Below are 19,987 nucleotides of genomic sequence, written 5' to 3'. Positions count from 1 at the left end.
AGTGGTGCAACTCAGGAGTGGAGTGAAATGAATGATAAACTAGCACCTGTATATAGTTTTAAGTTATGTTACTTTGTATGCTTCCACATCTTTTTGTTGAACAATGTAATTAGTTCTTTCTAAAAACTTTAACTGCTTATTTTGAGGAATGTTGTAATATGACATTACTTGTTTGAATTGCGTTTAATATAAAATATTTGAAATGTTTTAAATTAGTAGGTAATGTCTATTAATTTAGGATGTATAATTTTGTTACTTTTTATTATATAAAAAAAATCCATACATGTGTGTATGTAACACGTGTATTTTGACTAGTCAAACATGATGAAATCCTCTTTCATTCTTAATTTTATCTTTTTTATAATTTTTATTTAATTAATCATTTAATAAAGGTTAAAATACTTTTTTGTCCCAATTTTCGTCAAGTTTTGTCAAATAAGTCCTAATTTTATTTTTGTGTTCAAATAGGTCCCAATTTTCATCAATTTTATTCAATTTGGTCATTTTTTGCTAACACAGTTTAAATCATTAAACAATAGTGACTACCACGTGTTACTTCGTGATTTTTTTTTAAATATACAAGTATCAACCCAAAAATGTGTCACATGTTAAAGTCAATGCTTTATATTCAATTTGGTCCTATATTTGTTGTTATTTTTGTTTAATTTAGTCTTAGTTTTGTTTTAAATTGACAAATTTTTTCCTTGTCGAAGATGAGACCAAATTTAATTTTCATATAAAAGTTATAATGATGTCAATTTTAATATATTATATAAAAATATTTAATAAATAAATGTGAATTTTAATATAAAAATTAAATTTAGTTTCAATTTGGAGAGGGACAAAATTGGTTCATATTAACAAAAATTGAGACTAAATTGAACAAAATTAACAAATATCACTACAAAAATAATTATTTTTAGTGGGGATTATATTTGGCATTTCTGGGGATTTTAACCCCACTAATGGGTTTACCCGGGGTTTGGAATTCCCTAGAAGAACTAGCGTCCCTATTAGATTATCGGAGGTTTTTAGCAACCCCTGGAAAAACACAACTTGCTTGGGGTTTTCGAAACCCCCGCTACTGCTTGGGGTTTTCGAAACCCTTGCTACTGCCAGGGGTTTACAAAACCCCGGCTACTGCCAGGGGTTTCTAAAACCCCGCTACTGTTAGGGGTTTCTAAACCCCCACTACTGTCAGGGTTTTCAAAACATCCGTTAATGCCTACAATTTAAAAACTCCAATATTGTTTGTTTGTTTGTTTCGTATTTTTTAATAATACATAAATTCTGAAATAAAAGAAAGATTATAAAAGGAAAAGATTTTAATTTTTTGGTAATTATAATTTGTGCGTATAACATTTATAAAAGGGACAAAGAACAAAGTCTACAATATGACAGTGTAAAAGTTAAAATTAACAAGTCATTACAATGTTATTTGTTTTAAGAAAAATAAACATAATGAAAAATTAAATAACATCCTTCTAATGCAGTACTTGATATTACGAACATTTCCTTGACCAGATGATACCTTGTGGCTCAACAAAGTTCATAACTTCTTCTGCAAACATCTGCAAAGAAATATTGTTTAAGAACAATTCTTTATAACAGTTACTTCAACAAAGAATAATCATGAATGAAACAAGTCATATGAATGAAACATGCATATGCAAACATGCTCGGATAAAATGCTGCTACAGACCAAGAACAACATCAAAATCTAGATATCATGTGGCATCAAACAAGTCAGATGTTGGTAGCATGTATTTAATAATGGTTGGAGCAATTTAATCAGAAAAATAGAAGTGCAGAATGCCAATTGAATTGATGGAAACTTGCAGGAGAATAGATGTAAGTGTTAACCAGTGTGCACAAAAGTTTATCCTGACCAATTATAAAATGCAGAACAACTTAGTAAATGGATTAAGGTCCAACTGCAATGGATGTGGGGGAACATGAATGTTATGTAGATGTATAACGTGAAAACAGAATGCTAGTGGTTGAACTGAGAACAAAAATGCTTATATGATGTGGGAACTACAACCAAAATAATGTAGAAATCTGATGCAGATGCAACCTAAAGCAATGCAAAATTGAATGATGCAATATCTAAAACTAAATGCCAAATCTGGATGTTTTAACTCAGCTACATGTGCACACAAACTCTAGATAGAATTGATATTCAAATTACAACAACAAAATAAATCATCCCATATTCACTTCAGGCATTTTAACTCGGCAACATACCTAATTTAATTCAAATCCATATGCAATGCAGTTGTGTTAAGATAGATGAATGGAAAATGAATTGATGGAAAAGCACTTATAATGATAGCCAATGATTGTAATGCATAATGGCTAAGATGGATGCATGAATGGAAATAAGAAAATGATGCTACACTGGATGATATTATGTGAATTATGTGAGCATTAAACCTGAGTAACACAACAACAAATCAGCCTAAAACATATATGTGACAACATTAAAGTAAGCACCTAGCAGCAGCAAGACAATTCAATTATGCATGAAACCAGGTTGCTACATTAAACCCATATGTGACAGCAATGGTCAAAACGTGAATGCAGAATCAGAATTGTGCAACAATAGATGTAGCTAATTCCTAATGTAATGAGTGCAATGCTAATTGAAATTGTACATGAATCCAATTGGAAGCAAAGAAATCAGACTTGTGACAGTAGCAAGATCTCCAATTAAATTCATATCAGACCAAGTTATATACAATTTATGTAGGGTACATATTTGAAAGCAAGTATCTAAGTCAATTTGTTGATCTTAAAATATGAAAGTACTTTTATCAGTAAACATAAAAACTACTAGAGATTATCTAAGTATAGAGCATTCAAGGTAGATTACCTCAGCAACCACAGCTTCATTCTCAATAGGATTCATTTAGCAGGTTGAATAAACCATTCTTCCACCAATTTTGAGTAAAGACTTACCTGAGAATATGAATATTCTGTTGAGATTTCCAAAATCTTCCTAAACAAAGATCAGCATATCACAAACCATAGTTCATTTCTATTCGCTAAGGCAATTACGATTAGGTTTTCTAACTCTAGTAATTTGTCTCCAAAAGTTTTTAGAATGAGGAAAAAGAGAAATTAGTTTAAAATGATAATATGAGATTATTGCTTGGTGTAAAAAAGTGTTAGTTATATGATGATGGCAGAGAAACCTACCAAAAAAATTACTTAGATAGCTAGTTTTAATTACTTGATAAGGTTGTCTATATCAAAATTAGTGGTGACATCACTTTATTCGATGCATGCATTTGTCAATGATAGGGATCCTAAAAGGGATTTGATCATATAGGTGTTATGTTAAGCAGAATTTCTAATATTTTCTGAAGAAAATAGCTAGGTTGGGTTGCTGAGACTTAGGAATATATATGCATTCTCAATATAAGATAGGTCATGCATGGAGCCGAGTCGCTAGAAGAAATTGACTAATGAGTAGTGATTTTTCAATACTCCATTCTCCAAATACCTACTTAATACTTATCATCTATCTCCCACTTTCCCACTTCCTGACAAGTTATATCATGTATCATACCTATACATTTTTTTCCTCAACTTATCTTCACAAATAAGTTTTAGGTGAAAGCACACAAATAAGGTAACTTTTTTCTTTATGTTTATTCTGACATATCTCTATGAAGGCAGAAATTTTACCTATGCTTTCTAACTGACAAGAGTGATACAATTTTTTTTTAGTACATTACTTGTTTTTCCTCTAGAGAACGAATTGCATCTTGCAAACAAGTAAGAATTCCCTCTGCGGCTATTTTTGTCACCTCACTTGGATCTAGCTGAAATGATTAACATAATTTAGATTCATATACTATGATTCTATGCAAGTCAAAAACTATGATTCTATGCAACCTCTAGAAGAAAACAAAAACTGAAAACACACAGAAAATGGAAGATCATAACCTTTTCTTCTTGACTCTCCAGCCACTGTATTGTTTTATTCAAGTCATCAATGGCTCACTCCTTCACTTTCGAAGGCTCAAAGCATTTCCTAGAAATATCAAAGCCTTTTCCCTGGAATACGCACCAAACATAAAAGTCTATACTCTATAGCAGATTTAATTGTTTGCAGATGAAATAAAGGTTATTCAGAGTCTCAAGTATGTGACTTATAAAACATCTTGTTAGATTTACCTTTGATTTAATGGAGGTTGTTGACTTTGAAGGTTGTTCTCCATCGACACGCTTTGGTGACTTTTTGGGTACATATGGTATTTTATTTGTACTCAACAATAGTGGGGTTCACATAAAGATAAAATAGATGTGAAATTGGATGGAGATGGCAATATTGGGGCAGGCGAAGGAGCTTGACAAGAACTATCTCATAAAGACATGTTGTAATACTGGCCATTATTTTCAAAGCTTCATTATTACATTGAGCATCCATTTAAGTAGTGTGTATATATCAAGATGGATGAAAAAACGGCTTTAGAAAAACAAAAAAAGAAGTGTTTTAACTTTTGAGTATTTTAAGAAATAATTAGACAGAGATAATATCATTTAAATCATCAATAGATGATCGCAATGTCTCTTGAAATTGCAATTTTGTTCCAAAATATATAATTTTATTTTTCTATTCACTTTCCTAGAAAAAGAGTAAAAACATAAGAACTGCAACCAGTTGCTCCTGATTGGACTTGAAATCATCTCGCAGGCGTTGTAGATTAGGAAAATGTGAGAAAATCATATTATCAATGTTAAGGTTGCAAACCGCGGGATTAGACATTTTACCATAACATCAGAAAAAATGCATGAATAAATATGGAAAATGAAAATGAGCATTCTACACAAACTGCAGTAGTTTTCATTTGATATACTTGCCTAGACTAGCAAAACATCACATTAATCATCAAAGCAACTACTGAATGAGATTACCGAAGTAATAATGAGATAGGATTTCTCCTAACCTAAAATAAATCTCTCTGTATTAGAGATTTATTAGTATTTTGTAAAACAAAATTAAATTTAAATTGTAAAATTAAATAAAAATAAGATACAATAAACTATATCGTATATGGATCATATATACCCAGTTTGTTATGCAACATATAACTGAAGAAATGTTACTCGTTTTGGACAAAATAAATAAAATAAGAGATTCTTTTTTCTATCTCTGTATCTTTCTGTTACGTAGTGGAAATAGAAACTTAGTTCCCTTTCACTTAACTCCATCCTCCTAAGATACTCCCGCAAAATCCTAAGCCTTGTGGTTTGAAAAGCGAAGTAACTTAACTCGGGACGCGTTGTGAAGGACCCTAGGTCTCATGCCACGTGCCAACCTCACCCACCCCTCCTCCAAAATTTTCTTCACCATCAACGAAACGCCATGGTACATAACCACCACAACCTTACTCACCGCCTCGTCGGGCACCAACATCATCAACCGCGTCTTCACCACGTCCAATGGTTTCGTAAGAGATGCTGAAATCATCCTCGTGAGCACCCCACACAGAACGCTCTAAAATCGATCTGAAGTGGTTCTTCTCCATTTTCTGCATACGTTTTCAAAAATTTCAATCAAGCCATAGATCCGAACGAAAGAAAAAGAAATGAAAACACCTAGCGAAGACGCAAAATCGATGCACACGATTTCAAAAATCTCACCCAAACCCTAAATTTGAGCGAAAGGCGAAAGCGAAAGAACATGCGTCAACGAAAACATTGAATGAAGTATTCTTATTGAAAATAAAATGAATACAGATGGTGCAGGATAACCAACATAATTAAATCATTAATAAAAAATAATTATTTTGTAGTGAAGCCACAACTCCTAAGCACGAAGGATGAAAGCAAAAGACGAAATTGAAATCGAAAAAAATAAAATCAGAAAGAACGAAAATGAAATCGAAAGCCACAGTCTAGCTTGAGCGAAGAGCACAAGCCTACTTCTTCCTACCAGCGAGCACCTTCTGCCTTCCCCTTGAGGAAAAAAGTCTCATGAACCACTAAGAAAGAGAAAAGGTTCTGGGCAAAGAGAAAAATTTCTATCCAAATTCAAATTTTAAAAATTATAAAATAAGGAGAATAATTTTACTGGGGTTCTCCCAAAACCCCAAATACTTACTAAGGGTTTATAAAACCTCTACTAAGGTATATTTTAATGGAGGTTATTATAACCCCAAATAATAAATCCCAAGTAAAATCATATATTTTTGTAGTGTATAAGGACCAAATTAAATATAAAACACCGACTCTGGACTCTGACATGTGACACGCTGTTGGGTGTCACGTGAACATTTAAAATAATTTTAAAAAAATTTAAAAAAATTAAAAAATCATGAAATGACACATGGTAGTCACTGTTCATTACCGTTAATGATTTAAACGGTGTTAGCAAAAAGAGATCAAATTGAACAAAATTGACAAAAATTAAGACCTATTTTAAGCACAAAAATAAAATTAAGATTGATTTGACAAAACTTGACGAAAATTGGGACAAAAAGATATTTTAACCTTTAATAAATTATTAAAGAATGATTTTTGTTATAGTACTTTTGTAGTGTTTGTTTGGTTATTTAACAAAATAAAATTTAGAAAAATATTTTATTTTTTTCTTCAAAATATTATTATTTTAAATATAATATATCGTTATTGTAATACAAATTGTTTATACCGTCATATAAAAAATATTCTCATGTAATATTTTTTTTCTCTTAAAAAATTGTTAATAAAAAATTATATTTATCATTTTTATGTTAAATTATTATATAAATATTCTTATTATTGGATTTATAAAGAACCTTATAAGTGGTGTAGTATTGTAGCTGTATGTATTTATTTAGATTTTTTTTATTTAGATTTTTTCGTAATAAGTATAATTTGCCTATGTTTTGTGAAGTATAATTTTTTATCATGGATTTTGTGTGATCTCCCCATACTTTTTATTCTTTTAATTTATATTTTTTTAACTAAATTTTTATGTGATGACAAATTATTGATAAGTTTTGGGTGTTAGTTTAGTTGAAATGTCAAAGTTCATAATGATACTTAACATGATTATATTTGTAATATTTTTCATAATTTTGTAAAGTAAAATTTAAATTGATATTATTTAATAAAAAATTAGCATGACTCATATTTACTTATTAACTTCGTATGAGATTTTAAATAATTATATTTATAATAAAAATAAATTAAAATATTGCACTCAATAGTTCACTTCAAAAATTTAAAATATACATTTATAATAAAAAAATCACACTTAATATTATAAAATCTGTTTTATATTAATTGAATTTATTTTTTATTATTTTCAACTTCAAATTCTCATAGTTGAGACTTTAATGATACTAAGACAAAAAGTAAAAGCTAACAAAATAATTGTCTAATTATATACTACTAATGTATTTATATGGTAATTATGTGAGTTTAGGAATATATATTATACATATATTGATTAAACAAATTTAAAGAGACACTAAACGAGTTTGCAAAAACATTAATTAGAAGACTTTATCCATACATTAATTAAACAAATATAACAACAAACACAACATTACACGAGTATTTCTATACATTGATTAAACAAGTTTAATAATATATATTAGACAAGTCTTTCCATAAACAAATTAGACGAAACTATTAATACATATTAGATGAGTTTGTCCACTCACTAATTAGACGAATCTTGCAATACACGTTAATATAAATTGATTAGACAATTATAACAATACACTTTATACGAGTGTGTCCATATACTAATTAGGCAAATCCAGTAATACACATTAGACATGTCTATCGATGTATTAATTAGACGAGTCAAGTAATACACATCAAACAAGTATTTCTATACACTAATTAGATGAATATAACAAAGAAAAATACATGAGTCTAATAAAATACATTAGATGAGACTGTCCATACACTAATTAGACAAGTATAACAAAAAATATTAGATAAGTCACTTCCATACATTAATTAGATGAGTATAATAAAAATCATTAGACAAGTATAGAAATACATTAATTAAATGAATAAAGAAAAAACATTATATGAGTATGTCAATGTATTAATTACACATCTAATGTAGGTTACAAGATTCGTCTTATCAACATATGAACATACCCTATCTTATGTGTATTCTTAAACTCATATAATCATATATGGAATGACTCCTCTAATGATTTTTTTTATATTCGTCTAATTAGTGTATATACAGACTCATCTAATGTTTATTATTAAACTCATATAATGTTTTTTGTTATACTCATCTACTCAATGTATGAACATACTCGTTTAATATGTATTGCAAGATTCATCTAATTAGTTAATGAACAAACTTGTCCAATGTGCATTAATAGACTCATTAAAATTGTGTATGAAAAGACTTATCTAATGTATATTGTTAGAGTCGTCTAATCAATATATGAATGAATCCTGGTGTGTATTGCTAAACTCAACTTTGTCCACACATTGATTACACGAGTTGAGTAATATACATTAGACAAACAACGACGTACCTTCCTTATGACCAAGGGGAGCCATGGCTCCCCCATGGTTTTTGATTTTAATTTTTATATATATTTATATATATTTTTTAAATTTAAATTATATATTTATATATTATTTTTATTAAGTTATATATATACATTAATTATATATTAAATTATTTATATATTTAAAAAGAAAATAAAAATTAATTTGATGGACCTTGAATAATAAAGGAATTAAAATTTTGTATCTGGTCATAAAGTTTTTTCATAGTAAACCATTAATAAAGTGTAAAAGTAAAAAAAAAAGACAGATTGAGAAATGAAGATGAGAGAACAAAGAGATTGAATAGTGCATACTCACAAGATCTCTTAATAAGTATCCTAGTATGATTTATGTAAGTTAGATTTATGGTTATCTCATTATGGTGTTTATCTTAAATTAAGTTTTCCCTAAATTTTATGGATTTTTTTATGAGATTGACATGAATCCTAATTATACTTTTCTCAAATTAGTATAACCTTATATTATAAAATGTTGGAATTTTATGTTTTTCACCGCATACAATGAATTAGTTGAATAATCTTGAATTGAAATATAAATTAGAATACCTATTTTTACGTGAATTAAATCAATTAAAAAGATTAAAAATTGAAAAGTGTGAATTGCTGTATAAATATGATTTAAATAAAAAAAATGTTTTCAATTAATAAATTATATATAAAAAATTTAAATTGGCGCTCCTAGATTTATAGATTGAAAAAGTTAATGACGAAACTTGGACAAAAATTTTAGAGATACCAATTTAAATTCTTTTACATATAATTTATTAATTTAAAAAACTTTTTATTTTTTTATTTAAATCATTTTTATACCACAATTACATAAACATTAACCTTTTAAACCTATAAATCATTTTTCACAACTACATAAACAAATACAAACAATGCATAGATTTAAAACTAATAATACATTAATGTATAACTAAATACGTTATTAATACGTTAAAGTAGAGAAAATACACCCACGCAAGTTTTCATTAATTAATGTATAACTAAATACGTTATTAATACGATTATTTATTTCTTATCAAAACTAATTAAATAATATTTTAAATAATAATAAGCATGTACATGTTTCTAAATAATTTAATATAACTGACATAAACACAAGTGTTATCTATACTTATTTTTTAATTTTTTTAATTATATATAATATTATAATAATAAATGATGATATTATAATGTCATTAAGTTAATCTACAAAATAAATTTATATTTATGAAAAATATAATGAGATGAATGAAATAAAAAATATAATATAATTATTGATAAATAAAAAAAAAATAAAAAAGAGAAAAGATAATTTTATAAAAAAATATATAAAATTAACTATTAATTTTTTTAAAAATTTAATAAATAATTATATTATAAAAGGTTAAATTTATATTGTAAAGTGGAAATACAAATGAGGAAAATATAATATTATATTATTTAGTTATATAAAATTATATTATATTATATTATAAAATTAACTGTTAATTATATTATATATTTATAAATTATATATATATATATATATATATATATATATATTTTAAAATTATATTATTTTAATATGATATTTTAAATAATAATAACAATGTATATTTTTCTAAATAATTAATATATATATATATATATTCTTTTTCTAAATTACATTATTTTAATATGATAAAAATCTGAAACACACCACTTTATGAAGGTTATAATAATTATATTATACTTTTTTATTGATTTAAAATAAAAATTTTGTTTTGTCATGATTATTAAGTTTTATTAATTTCAGGAAATTGATTATATTTTACATTTTTTATATTTGAAACCCTGAACCAGTGACAAAAAATAATTATTAGAATAATTAATATTTGTCCAAAACATTAATTATATTGTAACTAAATAGCTTAAAAAGTAACAATATTCCGATTAATGCCTTTAATGATTATTGGACAATTTGTGTAAGATAATCATATTATTATGCTGTGAAGGTGAGAGAGCGAAAAAACAAACACGAAGGAAAAAAAGTGTGGGGGGAAACAAAGAACCGTCGAACTTGGGGTTCTTGCAACCTGCGACTGCGCGAGAGAGAATCGAAGGCGACAAAGCTTGTATCCGATTCTGGGAAGACGAGGGTTCTCCACCTATTCGCTTTACAATCTGTAAGTCGCTGCAATTTTCTTTCTTTCCTTTTCCGTTTTCCTTATCTTGTCTGTCGCGTTTGATCGATCTATCACTTTCCCTGTTTTCTTTTCAATTCACTTAATTTTTCGTCATTATTTCCCTCTTAATTTCACTTTTATCAATTGGTTTATTCAAACCCTTTTGGAATGCCGTCCAATTTCGTTGTCGCTCAAATGTTTCTGTTTGCTCGTTTTCAAACTAAACTGTTTCTCTCGTTTTGTACAAATTGACCGTAGAATTTTAATTTTCTTGACTTATCTGGGTCATTGAATTGGTATTGTACATGTTTTGTGGGTCTTTTTCGTTATGTTGCAGTTTCTTTGGATTTGAAAAGCACATTAGGGTTCACTCGTGAAAAATGAACAGTAAGGAACGTAAGGGAAATTAAACCTTTCTGTCGCTCTCTCCTCTTTCGAATGATATCGCGGTTTTCTATGTGTGAATGTGAGGATACAAGGTGGCGTTCTTTTTATCATTTGTTAAATGGAGTCAAAACCATCGTGTAACCTAATTTTATTATGTATATTTGGGCTGTTAGTAGCTTCTTGCACTTAGCCTATGTCTGGAATAGGCTTTGGGTTTGTTGGGTAAGTTACCTTGTGACCAAAACTCCTCCTTTCTGTTTCTGATGGCTATAGAATGAATTGTGTATGTTTACCGTCCAGTAAAGCTGATTTTAGACTAGACAGAGGGAGAACTAGAAGGTTTTACTTGAGTGGTTTTTTGGGAGTCATGTAGGAGGTTGCATTTGTATAGTGTTGGGCGAGGCTTCTGTGGGGGTATGAGATTATGGAATTGTGAGATGTTTGTTGGCTGAGGTCCTAATAGTGTGCATTACGTGTAGAAGGAGGCCAACCATGCAACCCATCTCATCATGGCATGGTGAGGTTGCATGGCTTCGCACTACAAGTAGATGTGGATTATGGAACTGTTTTGCTCCCCCCTTGTACACCTGGTCATGAGCTGCCCCTTGGTTAAAAAGAATTAGGTTTTTGTTGGAAAGCCTTTTTAATTGTTATTCCTAGCTCGCTGAAATTGCAGCCTCTTTTGAGGCTGCCCTAAATTGAAACTTTATGGTGGTGTTTAGTCTCTCATCAACTAGAGACATGACTCAAATAAAGCTTATAAAGCTCGGGCAATCCTCCTAACAAGTGCATTTTGTGGGGATGAGTTCAACTTTAAGTATAATTCTTAGATGGAATTAGACAAGGTAGTCAAAATTGTGATAAAAAAATGTGGAATTGCACGATTTCAAAATTCTGCTCCCCCATGTCCAATTTAAAACCCATGCAAGATTGTGCCAAAGTGGAATTGTTGTCAAAGATTGTGGAAACGATGGAATCACCTTGTGCATTTTGTGTCGTGTCTCATTTCAAGGTTTTGGGTTCTGCTCGCACACAAAATCTTCTTGGATCAATGGATTAAAACCCAAGCCCAATTAAAAAATTGTTCTCCATGCACAAATGGTTTCATGTGCAACTTCCTTCCCTAAGAAAACCTGACAATTGTGTCTGTTTTGATTGCTTGACCGTACCAGAAATGAAGTTGCATGGACTCAAACCACTCACGATTTCACATGTTTCTGTGACTGTTTTTTAATTATTTGTGTTATTTGCATGGGTTTATACATGTATGTGTGTATATGTGTGTATATATTGTATTTATGTAGAAGTATAATCTACGGTCTGCATTATTATCCTAGGGTTTACAAACTTGTGAGACCTTCGTGATCCCAACCATAATCTTGATTTTAATTACCTTGGTATTAAAGCCATTCTAGATCTATTATTGGGCTACTTGCATGGTCATGCTCTAGGCCAGTGTGACAGGGTGTGTTGGGGTAAGCTGCCTTAATTGTGGTCACTCCTTGCTCACCTCAACTGCAGGTTCCTTGGGTCCCCCCTTAAAATAAAACTTATGAAGTTCAAACTATTCTTACCTTACAAGCCAGTTTGACGGGGCTTGAGTTTAGTGTTATCAAATGATGATTATGGTGGTGTCATGAAGGTGTCATGGCGGGTTTGCCAGCCATCATCATCATCTGCTATTTTAAAGGCTATGGTTTCTTCCATCATTTTTTCTGTGGTGCCTATCATGGACACAGTGCAGTGGCTCTTCATGGCATCTATAGCTGAATATAGGCTTTTTCCTTTGTTTTTTGTTTTTCAAAAATATGATTTTGGGGTTGGCCCATTTTTAAATAACCCCAATCCTGAACACAGGAGAGAATGAACCCTTGACAACAGAGAAGACTCATTCTCTAATGCTTTAACATCTTAGAGGCACAGGAGAGAATGAGCCCTAGTTTATGATCAAAACCTTAATGGAGCTAGAAACCTAAGATGTTAAAGCATTAGAGAATAGGCCTTCTCTGTTGTCAAGGGTTCTTTGAGTTGTCTATCTATGGCAATAACTTACTCCATCAACCTGAACCGGTGTGGTGACATGCTATTACGACCTAAACCTTGAAACAAGTTTTTTTTTTTTTTTTTTTCATGTTCCTTCTATTTGTTTTTCTCTTTCTTTCTTTCTTTCTTTCTTCCTAATTTTTTTATCTCTCCTTTTCTCATCTTTTCGCATGTTTTTCATCTAGTGGCTGCTCTGTTTTGTAGTTCTCTGGTTTTTAATTCAAAATTCCACAACCAACCATTTGTTTGTTCTTCATATGTTTGCTTATAAAACATCGTTCCCAATTGTTTTTGACTTGTAGGATAATGTTGGGCACCCAAAATAAAAGCAATATATTCTAAAGTTGCTGAATGAAATGTTAGTGTTCTTATGAATTATGTTTAAGATTTTATGTGAAGACTATTATGAAATTTTTATGAATGTTATTAGAGTTATACTGTTTTGCTTGGAGATGTAGCCAACCAGTATACCCAGTTCAATTTATAAGGCCGAATAAAGTTTCAACATGCCTTCCAAGCTGAGAAAATGAAAAGCTGAGTTTCCTCTTTCAACATCTAGGGATCTTTTGTACTGTATTAGTCTCTGAAAGATATGCTAGTTAATTCAGCCCCACGTGAAATTAATTTGATCCATCATATTTCAAATCTCCATATATTATTCCCTTCATCAAATCTAGTTGACACTTCACATACCATCATCTTTATTATTTGGATGAAGAGACTTTGACACTCCTCATCTATGTTGTTATTAATCTTTCCAGCTCAGACACCTTTTCGACACAGTTTGGCCACCTCTCTAACCCAGCTATTATTGGACCAAATAGAGAGAGTGAGGTGACATTATTATTGGCTAAATGCTTCTTGGATACTTATATCGTTAAAATTAAAAGAAATTAAAGAAAATAAAGTTAAGGCTCATAAAATTTTTGTGGCTTGTTTCCAGAGGACTTAACTAGTTGTTTTAACTTGTAAGAGACATCATTCTTAATATTGTATTTGAGTTATATGGAAATTCGACAAGTTTGATTTTAGAATTTTATTTATATAATTTTTTTTTTCCCAAATTAAATTTTTGTCATGTTGTTGATTATATTTATATATCTAAGTGGTGAATGTTTTCATGTCACTATTATATGAAAATAGATAACTTGATTTCAGAATGTGATTTCTACAAATCTTAATTCTTAGTTTAGATTTTTTTCATGTTATTATATTTGTATACGTAAAAGATGAGTGTTCCCATGTTCTATATTTTGGACATGGCTGTGTCCCAGTGCTTGCGTCATTGTTGTGCCAGAGCCAGAGCTTCATGTTATAACTGGTCCGCAGCTAGCACTCAATTATAAATCGTGATGATGATAACCTGGATCTTGGACCTAAGCCCTAGCATTGGGACTGAACAGGGGCAAGGATTAATTGCTGGATCTAAGACCAAAAGAAATTGAGGATCTTGAAGGTTTATAACAAAAGGAAGCACAATGAGTAAGAGGAAATTAATTAGCTAGCTGATGTGCCATGTTTGTCATGTAGGGGGAAGGCTACATGTACATAAGGAGAAGGTTTAGTAATGCTGGGTAGTTCTTTTGCAGGAAGAAAGTTTAGTAGAGTTCTCTCGGAGGGCTACTGGCTCTAGTTTTTATCTTCTTGCTTTTGCAAGCTCCTTGTTTCTTCCTATATTGATAGATAGATTTCCTTTTAGTTTTCACCGTTCAACCTTGGTGACAGGCTGAACATGATGCAAAGAATTTAAGAACATCTGAATACCCAATTTAGATCCTCTTCCTTACTCCCTTTTATTATCCTTTGTTGTCCTACATTTTTCTTGTTTTTTTCTTCCCTTGCAAGTTTTGCCATGGATTACAATTTATAGTATTCATGCTTCCAGGTACATGATATTCATTTATTTTTATATGTCTTCCAGAATCTTTCTGCTACATGATGTTGAACAAATGATACAGAATTTATTCTGTGCACAGAAAAACTGGTATATATGGCAGGACTTGTGCCTGTAGAGTTGCCAAATCATGGACCATCTGACGGCAACTCTGGTAAAAGTTCCAAAGACAAGCAGGAAGAATCATTAGGTCGGTGGTATATGTCTAGAAAAGAAATAGAGGAACATTCCCCATCAAGAAAAGATGGGATTGACTTGAAGAAAGAGACATATCTGCGCAAGTCATACTGCACATTCTTGCAGGATTTAGGCATGAGACTTAAAGTGTGAGTTTGCTTCTACTGATATTATAAATAATCATTTTTTTCTTGATTCTCATTCTTGCTTTGTGTGGGTTCCTCCAATCGATGTATGCTTCATTCTGTTTTTTTACTTTATCTATATTTCCTTTTCACTTCCGCAACCTTATTTTCTATCCAAATTCTTAACAGTGAGTTTTTTTTTTTTTCTGTGAAACCATTACTACTGCTGTTGATCTGAATGATAAACCCTACCAATGCCAGATAATGAAAGCATTATGAACATATGCTTAATTTTTCTGCAATTTGGTTATCCTTTTCTGCTTTACTTGGTTCTTTAATATCTTATAATTATATATTTGGAGTATTTACAAGATAGACATAGCAATTACATTTTGAATGCAGTTGCTTTTTATTTTCACTGTAAATGTTTATATCCTATTTTCAAAATTCTGTTGGAGGTTTGCATATTAATTTGTAATGTTGGTCTGTGCAGGCCTCAGGTAACTATAGCAACTGCCATAATCTTTTGTCATCGATTCTTTCTTCGACAATCTCATGCAAAGAACGACCGAAGGGTGGGTTGTTTCTCTTCCAAATGGATATGTTATGTAGTAGGCATTTTGCATCTTTAGAGCTTAAGTTGCACATTAATTTAGCTTGCTATGTTTGTGTTCTTGACATTGTGGAGAACCATAATAAAACATTACATTTCTCAACAGTAAGTGTAATAGATTAATAGAAGTATTATATTACCATCTAGAAGATAGTTTGTGTTGTGCGGAATTCTCTTCCTTAGTTGGCTGGCTGATAATCTATAGATGTTTATTTCTATAATATTGGTTATTTCTATTGTTTAAAAGCATATGATTGACTTTCAATTTTTTTTAAGTGAATTAAAGCTAACTAACATGTGATATGAACACCTAGAAATTGTGGTGTTGCCAAATTCTTGTCTAGATGAAAGTTGTAATTAATAGCATAGATGAAGAACCCAGGCTTTAGAAAATTGGAGTTTATTCATGTCAGCTGTGTTTTTGGTTATTCCAAAACATTGTGATAACTATTCCTGGAAAGGTCCTGCTGTTATGATTTATGTATGTCTAACTATAATATACTACTCTCAATATTTAAAATGTTTTGGGTGCACATTCAGATGAAATATTCCAGAATAACAGAAGGAATGAAATGATGGCGAGATGGACACAGAAGAATGAGTATTGATACTGAATAGAATTGGTCATAAGTTGAAAGGACTTACTTATATATGTTTCGGAAGATGTCTGTATACCTGAGTGCAGGATTCATGGTTCCTCAATAGGGATTTTAATTAATTATATATATTGTCATTTTTGCCAAAAATTATTATTTTGTATGCAATCTGGATTGGACAGGCAATCTTTCCTTTTTGTAGTTGAAGGTGAATAAATATTCTAAATTGGCGACCTTGGAAGTTGACATATATCTCGATTTACTACTCCATTTAACTCTTGTATCTCACATTTTATTTTGAGTTCCAATTGCTGCCTAAACTTTTGTATTTAGTGAACTGTCAAATCTTTAAAACATCTGTTCTTTAATTATTTGAGTTCTATGATTATTTGATGTAAGGGGATTGTAGTTATGTTCCAAATTTATATTAGGAGAACGGTAGATGTGAAGCTGTATTCTTTTAAAGATTACTTAATCAGCATCTCATAATTCTCTTTATGGACTCTTTTGTAGACCATTGCAACGGTTTGCATGTTCCTTGCTGGGAAGGTTGAAGAGACTCCTCGACCACTGAAGGACGTTATTCTTGTTTCTTATGAGATCATTCATAAAAAGGATCCTGCAGCTGCACAGAGGATAAAACAGAAGGTGTTTTATTACTGATGGTGTTTTGATCAGTTCACTCCTATACGTCAACATTTTGACTTAGGATTTAGTTGAAATTTATCGCAGTCTGTCATCTTTCACCAATTGTCTAATGGACTAGGTTTTTTCCTATTTGCTTCAAGACTGTGCCTCCCACCAACTTTGTCAGTTTCTAGCCAAAAACACCATCTGTCTAGGTTATAATATCAAACATGGTCGATGTGTCCTGAATATTGAAATCCTCTAAAATGTTTATCTGCCTTGTAAATTATGTATAGTATCCAAGTTTTTATTTTTAAGTTGTGTGCTTAATAATTAGTAAGAACTGGTTTCATGGAAATTTTCTAAATTTTATCATTAAGGAAATTCTCTTTCCCCTTTTTTTGTTGATCTGTTTCCATCTCCAACTGCTGTATATTGGTAAAGTATCTACATGGTCCCTTTTCGACTTCTTTTTTACGTCTCTTTTATTATGGTTCTTCTTCCTTTACCCTTGCTATCTTCATATTTGTTCAATGGAAATCTTAAACGATGCAGGAAGTGTATGAGCAGCAAAAAGAATTAATTTTACTTGGAGAGAGGGTTGTGCTTGCCACTTTAGCTTTTGATCTGAATGTTCAACATCCGTATAAACCTCTTGTGGAGGCCATAAAGAAGTTCAACGTCGCAAAGAATGCTCTTGCTCAAGTTGCGTGGAACTTTGTTAATGATGGGTATGATTAAGTTGCCATTTGTTTGATTTTAGCTTTGTTAAATTTATTTAAGTATATTTGTTCACACACTGGAAAGTGGCTTTCAGGCTGAGGACATCGCTCTGCCTGCAATTTAAGCCACATCATATTGCGGCAGGTGCCATTTTCCTTGCTGCCAAGTTCTTGAAAGTGAAGCTCCCATCAGATGGTGAGAAGGTTTGGTGGCAAGAGTTTGATGTCACCCCACGTCAATTAGAGGGTTGGTGTCATCCCCTCAATTCATTTGCGTACAACAAAATTGATCTGATTGGATGGCCTTTGTATTCCCTTGGTTGTAATGCATTATATGATTTCTGCCATTGTCTGTTATCTGGATGGTTTTGTCCATGTTGACTAATCAAATTTGGAATTTTCATTAGAGAACCCAGTTTAATGCTATGAGTAGTTTAACAATGGGCTGTCCTTTTGTGTGTCTGTATACTTCTGTATATTCTTCTCAATTCTTGCTATTTTCTCTTGCAGAAGTTAGCAATCAAATGCTGGAACTCTATGAGCAGAACAGACTTCCACCAGCACAGGGAAGTGAAGTAGAAGGAAGTGCTGGAGGAACAAGATCTGCTACAAAGGCTCCTGCTGTGAATGAGGAGCAGGCGTCAAAGCAAATATCATCTCAAGCTCCCCAGCACTCTTCTGTAGAAAGAACTGTGGTACCGCAGAGAGGAACTGAGAACCAAAGCAACGATGGAAGTGCAGAAATGGGCAGTGATATTACTGATCACAAGATGGAGTTGGATAATAGGGAGTCTCAGAATTCGGAACAGTTAACTCAGAAAGATAACAAGAGAGAAATGTCAAATCGATCTAAATCTGGGTCTGAACGAATAGTGGCAGGAGACCAAGAGAGAATGGTTGGGACTAAGGAGGGTGCAGAAGTTGGAAGGAGAGATGAATCAGCATTATACAATTCTGGGAGCAATGGTGGTCGAAATCTGGAGCGTCGGGAAGGCCCTATAAGTCATTCACCGAAAGAAGCAATAAAGATGATTGACAAAGATAAGTTAAAGGCTGCGATGGAGAAGAGGAGAAAGGAACGAGGGGAAATGACACTAAAGAAAGATGTAATGGATGAGGATGATCTGATTGAGAGGGAGCTAGAAGATGGAGTTGAATTGGCAGTTGAGGATGAGAAAAATAAGCGAGAGAGAAGACAGAACTGGTCTAAGCATGATGGTGAAGATCATCATCATCATCATCGTCATGAGGAAAGTAGTGATGGCAGACACACTAGCATGAAGGGGCAATTTCAGAAAGACATGGATGAGGAGAATGCAGAGGAAGGGGAGATGATTGATGATGCTTCATCGTCGTTGAACAATCGCAAGAGAAAAATGGGAAGCCCTCCAGGGAAGCAACCAGAGATGAAAAAGCGAGCAGATTCTTCTTCCAGTTATCACAATGATGGTGCTGAATAAAGGAACTGGGATGGGGATTGTTGGTTTTGTAAGACAGGGAAAACACAAGGAATGAGGTGAATATTCTGCTGTCCTTTATTTGCCTATTGTGATTTGGCTAATTGGTTGCTAAAGAATTAATGATTCTGGACGCTCTTGTTTGCCTTATACATTTATTATTTAAGGAACGGGATGCCTCAGTTTTGGTAGTGCCATTAAAGGCTTATTATTATTATTTTTTGCGGGGGAGGGCAGGGGGTTGTATGAGAACCTTTTGCTATTTATTTAATTTAATACATATGAATATATTTTACCATATTTCTGCAATCTCAAGGAATTTTGGCAGAAAAGTCGGACACAATTTTATCACCAAAAGAACTACAAAAAAAAAATTAAATTAAATTAAAATACGACTTCCTTTGTTGGAGATAGTGTCATTGATGTGGATTTTAATGAGGGGACGATGATGCAATCTTCTAGGTACCTCACCTGGAATTTGGGAGAAAATAAAATCTGATAAACCTTTATTTTATTGGTTTAGGTTGGCTCTGGTTTTAAAAATCAAATTTCAAAATCCAAATTAACTATTATGATTTAGATGTGGTTTGTTTGATTGAGATTAATTTGATTCGATTGTATTTATACATAAATATATATTAAAAATTTGAGAAAAAAATATCAATTAT

The 19,987-nt window shown here is 31.4% G+C and overlaps 1 protein-coding gene and 1 long non-coding RNA gene across 6 annotated transcripts; one reads left to right on the top strand and one right to left on the bottom strand.

The window, feature by feature from the left end:
* Positions 1 to 1,385: 1,385 nt before the first annotated feature.
* On the bottom strand, positions 1,386 to 4,983 carry LOC114165450 (uncharacterized). 3 transcript variants are annotated; one of them, XR_014993676.1, is made up of 4 exons: positions 3,955 to 4,983; positions 3,694 to 3,830; positions 2,876 to 2,961; positions 1,386 to 1,571 (listed from the first exon to the last, which is right to left on the bottom strand). It is a non-coding gene; the product is annotated as an uncharacterized LOC114165450 (long non-coding RNA). The 3 variants fall into 3 exon arrangements; XR_014993677.1 differs by having other exon boundaries at positions 3,744 to 3,830; XR_014993678.1 differs by lacking the exon at positions 3,694 to 3,830.
* Positions 4,984 to 10,491: 5,508 nt separating this feature from the next.
* LOC114177674 (cyclin-T1-3-like) lies at positions 10,492 to 19,619 on the top strand. 3 transcript variants are annotated; one of them, XM_028063124.2, is made up of 7 exons: positions 10,492 to 10,678; positions 15,030 to 15,328; positions 15,798 to 15,879; positions 17,027 to 17,161; positions 17,696 to 17,871; positions 17,958 to 18,109; positions 18,373 to 19,619. In XM_028063124.2, the coding sequence occupies exons 2-7, from the start codon at positions 15,099 to 15,101 to the stop codon at positions 19,320 to 19,322; spliced, it is 1,725 nt and encodes a 574-aa protein (XP_027918925.2). In that variant the 5' UTR covers positions 10,492 to 10,678; positions 15,030 to 15,098; the 3' UTR covers positions 19,323 to 19,619. The 3 variants fall into 3 exon arrangements, with proteins under 3 accessions (XP_027918925.2, XP_027918926.2, XP_085527271.1); XM_028063125.2 differs by having other exon boundaries at positions 10,502 to 10,678; positions 15,085 to 15,328; XM_085671145.1 differs by having other exon boundaries at positions 10,507 to 10,678; positions 14,994 to 15,328.
* The last annotated feature ends 368 nt before the right edge of the window (positions 19,620 to 19,987 follow it).

This window comes from Vigna unguiculata, chromosome 3 (assembly GCF_037176805.1).
Source record: "Vigna unguiculata cultivar grain cowpea cultivar isolate G323 ecotype 2 chromosome 3, ASM3717680v1, whole genome shotgun sequence".
NCBI lineage: Eukaryota > Viridiplantae > Streptophyta > Magnoliopsida > Fabales > Fabaceae > Vigna > Vigna unguiculata.
This window is presented reverse-complemented; position numbering and strand designations above follow the sequence as displayed.

Excerpts from the sequence above, each read along its gene's own strand:
- LOC114177674 (XM_028063124.2), top strand. The coding sequence starts at position 15,099 with ATGGCAGGACTTGTGCCTGTAGAGTTGCCAAATCATGGACCATCTGAC. Across the intron at positions 15,329-15,797 it reads TTAGGCATGAGACTTAAAGT|GCCTCAGGTAACTATAGCAA; the intron begins GTGAGTTTGCTT and ends TGGTCTGTGCAG. Across the intron at positions 17,872-17,957 it reads TGGAACTTTGTTAATGATGG|GCTGAGGACATCGCTCTGCC; the intron begins GTATGATTAAGT and ends AGTGGCTTTCAG.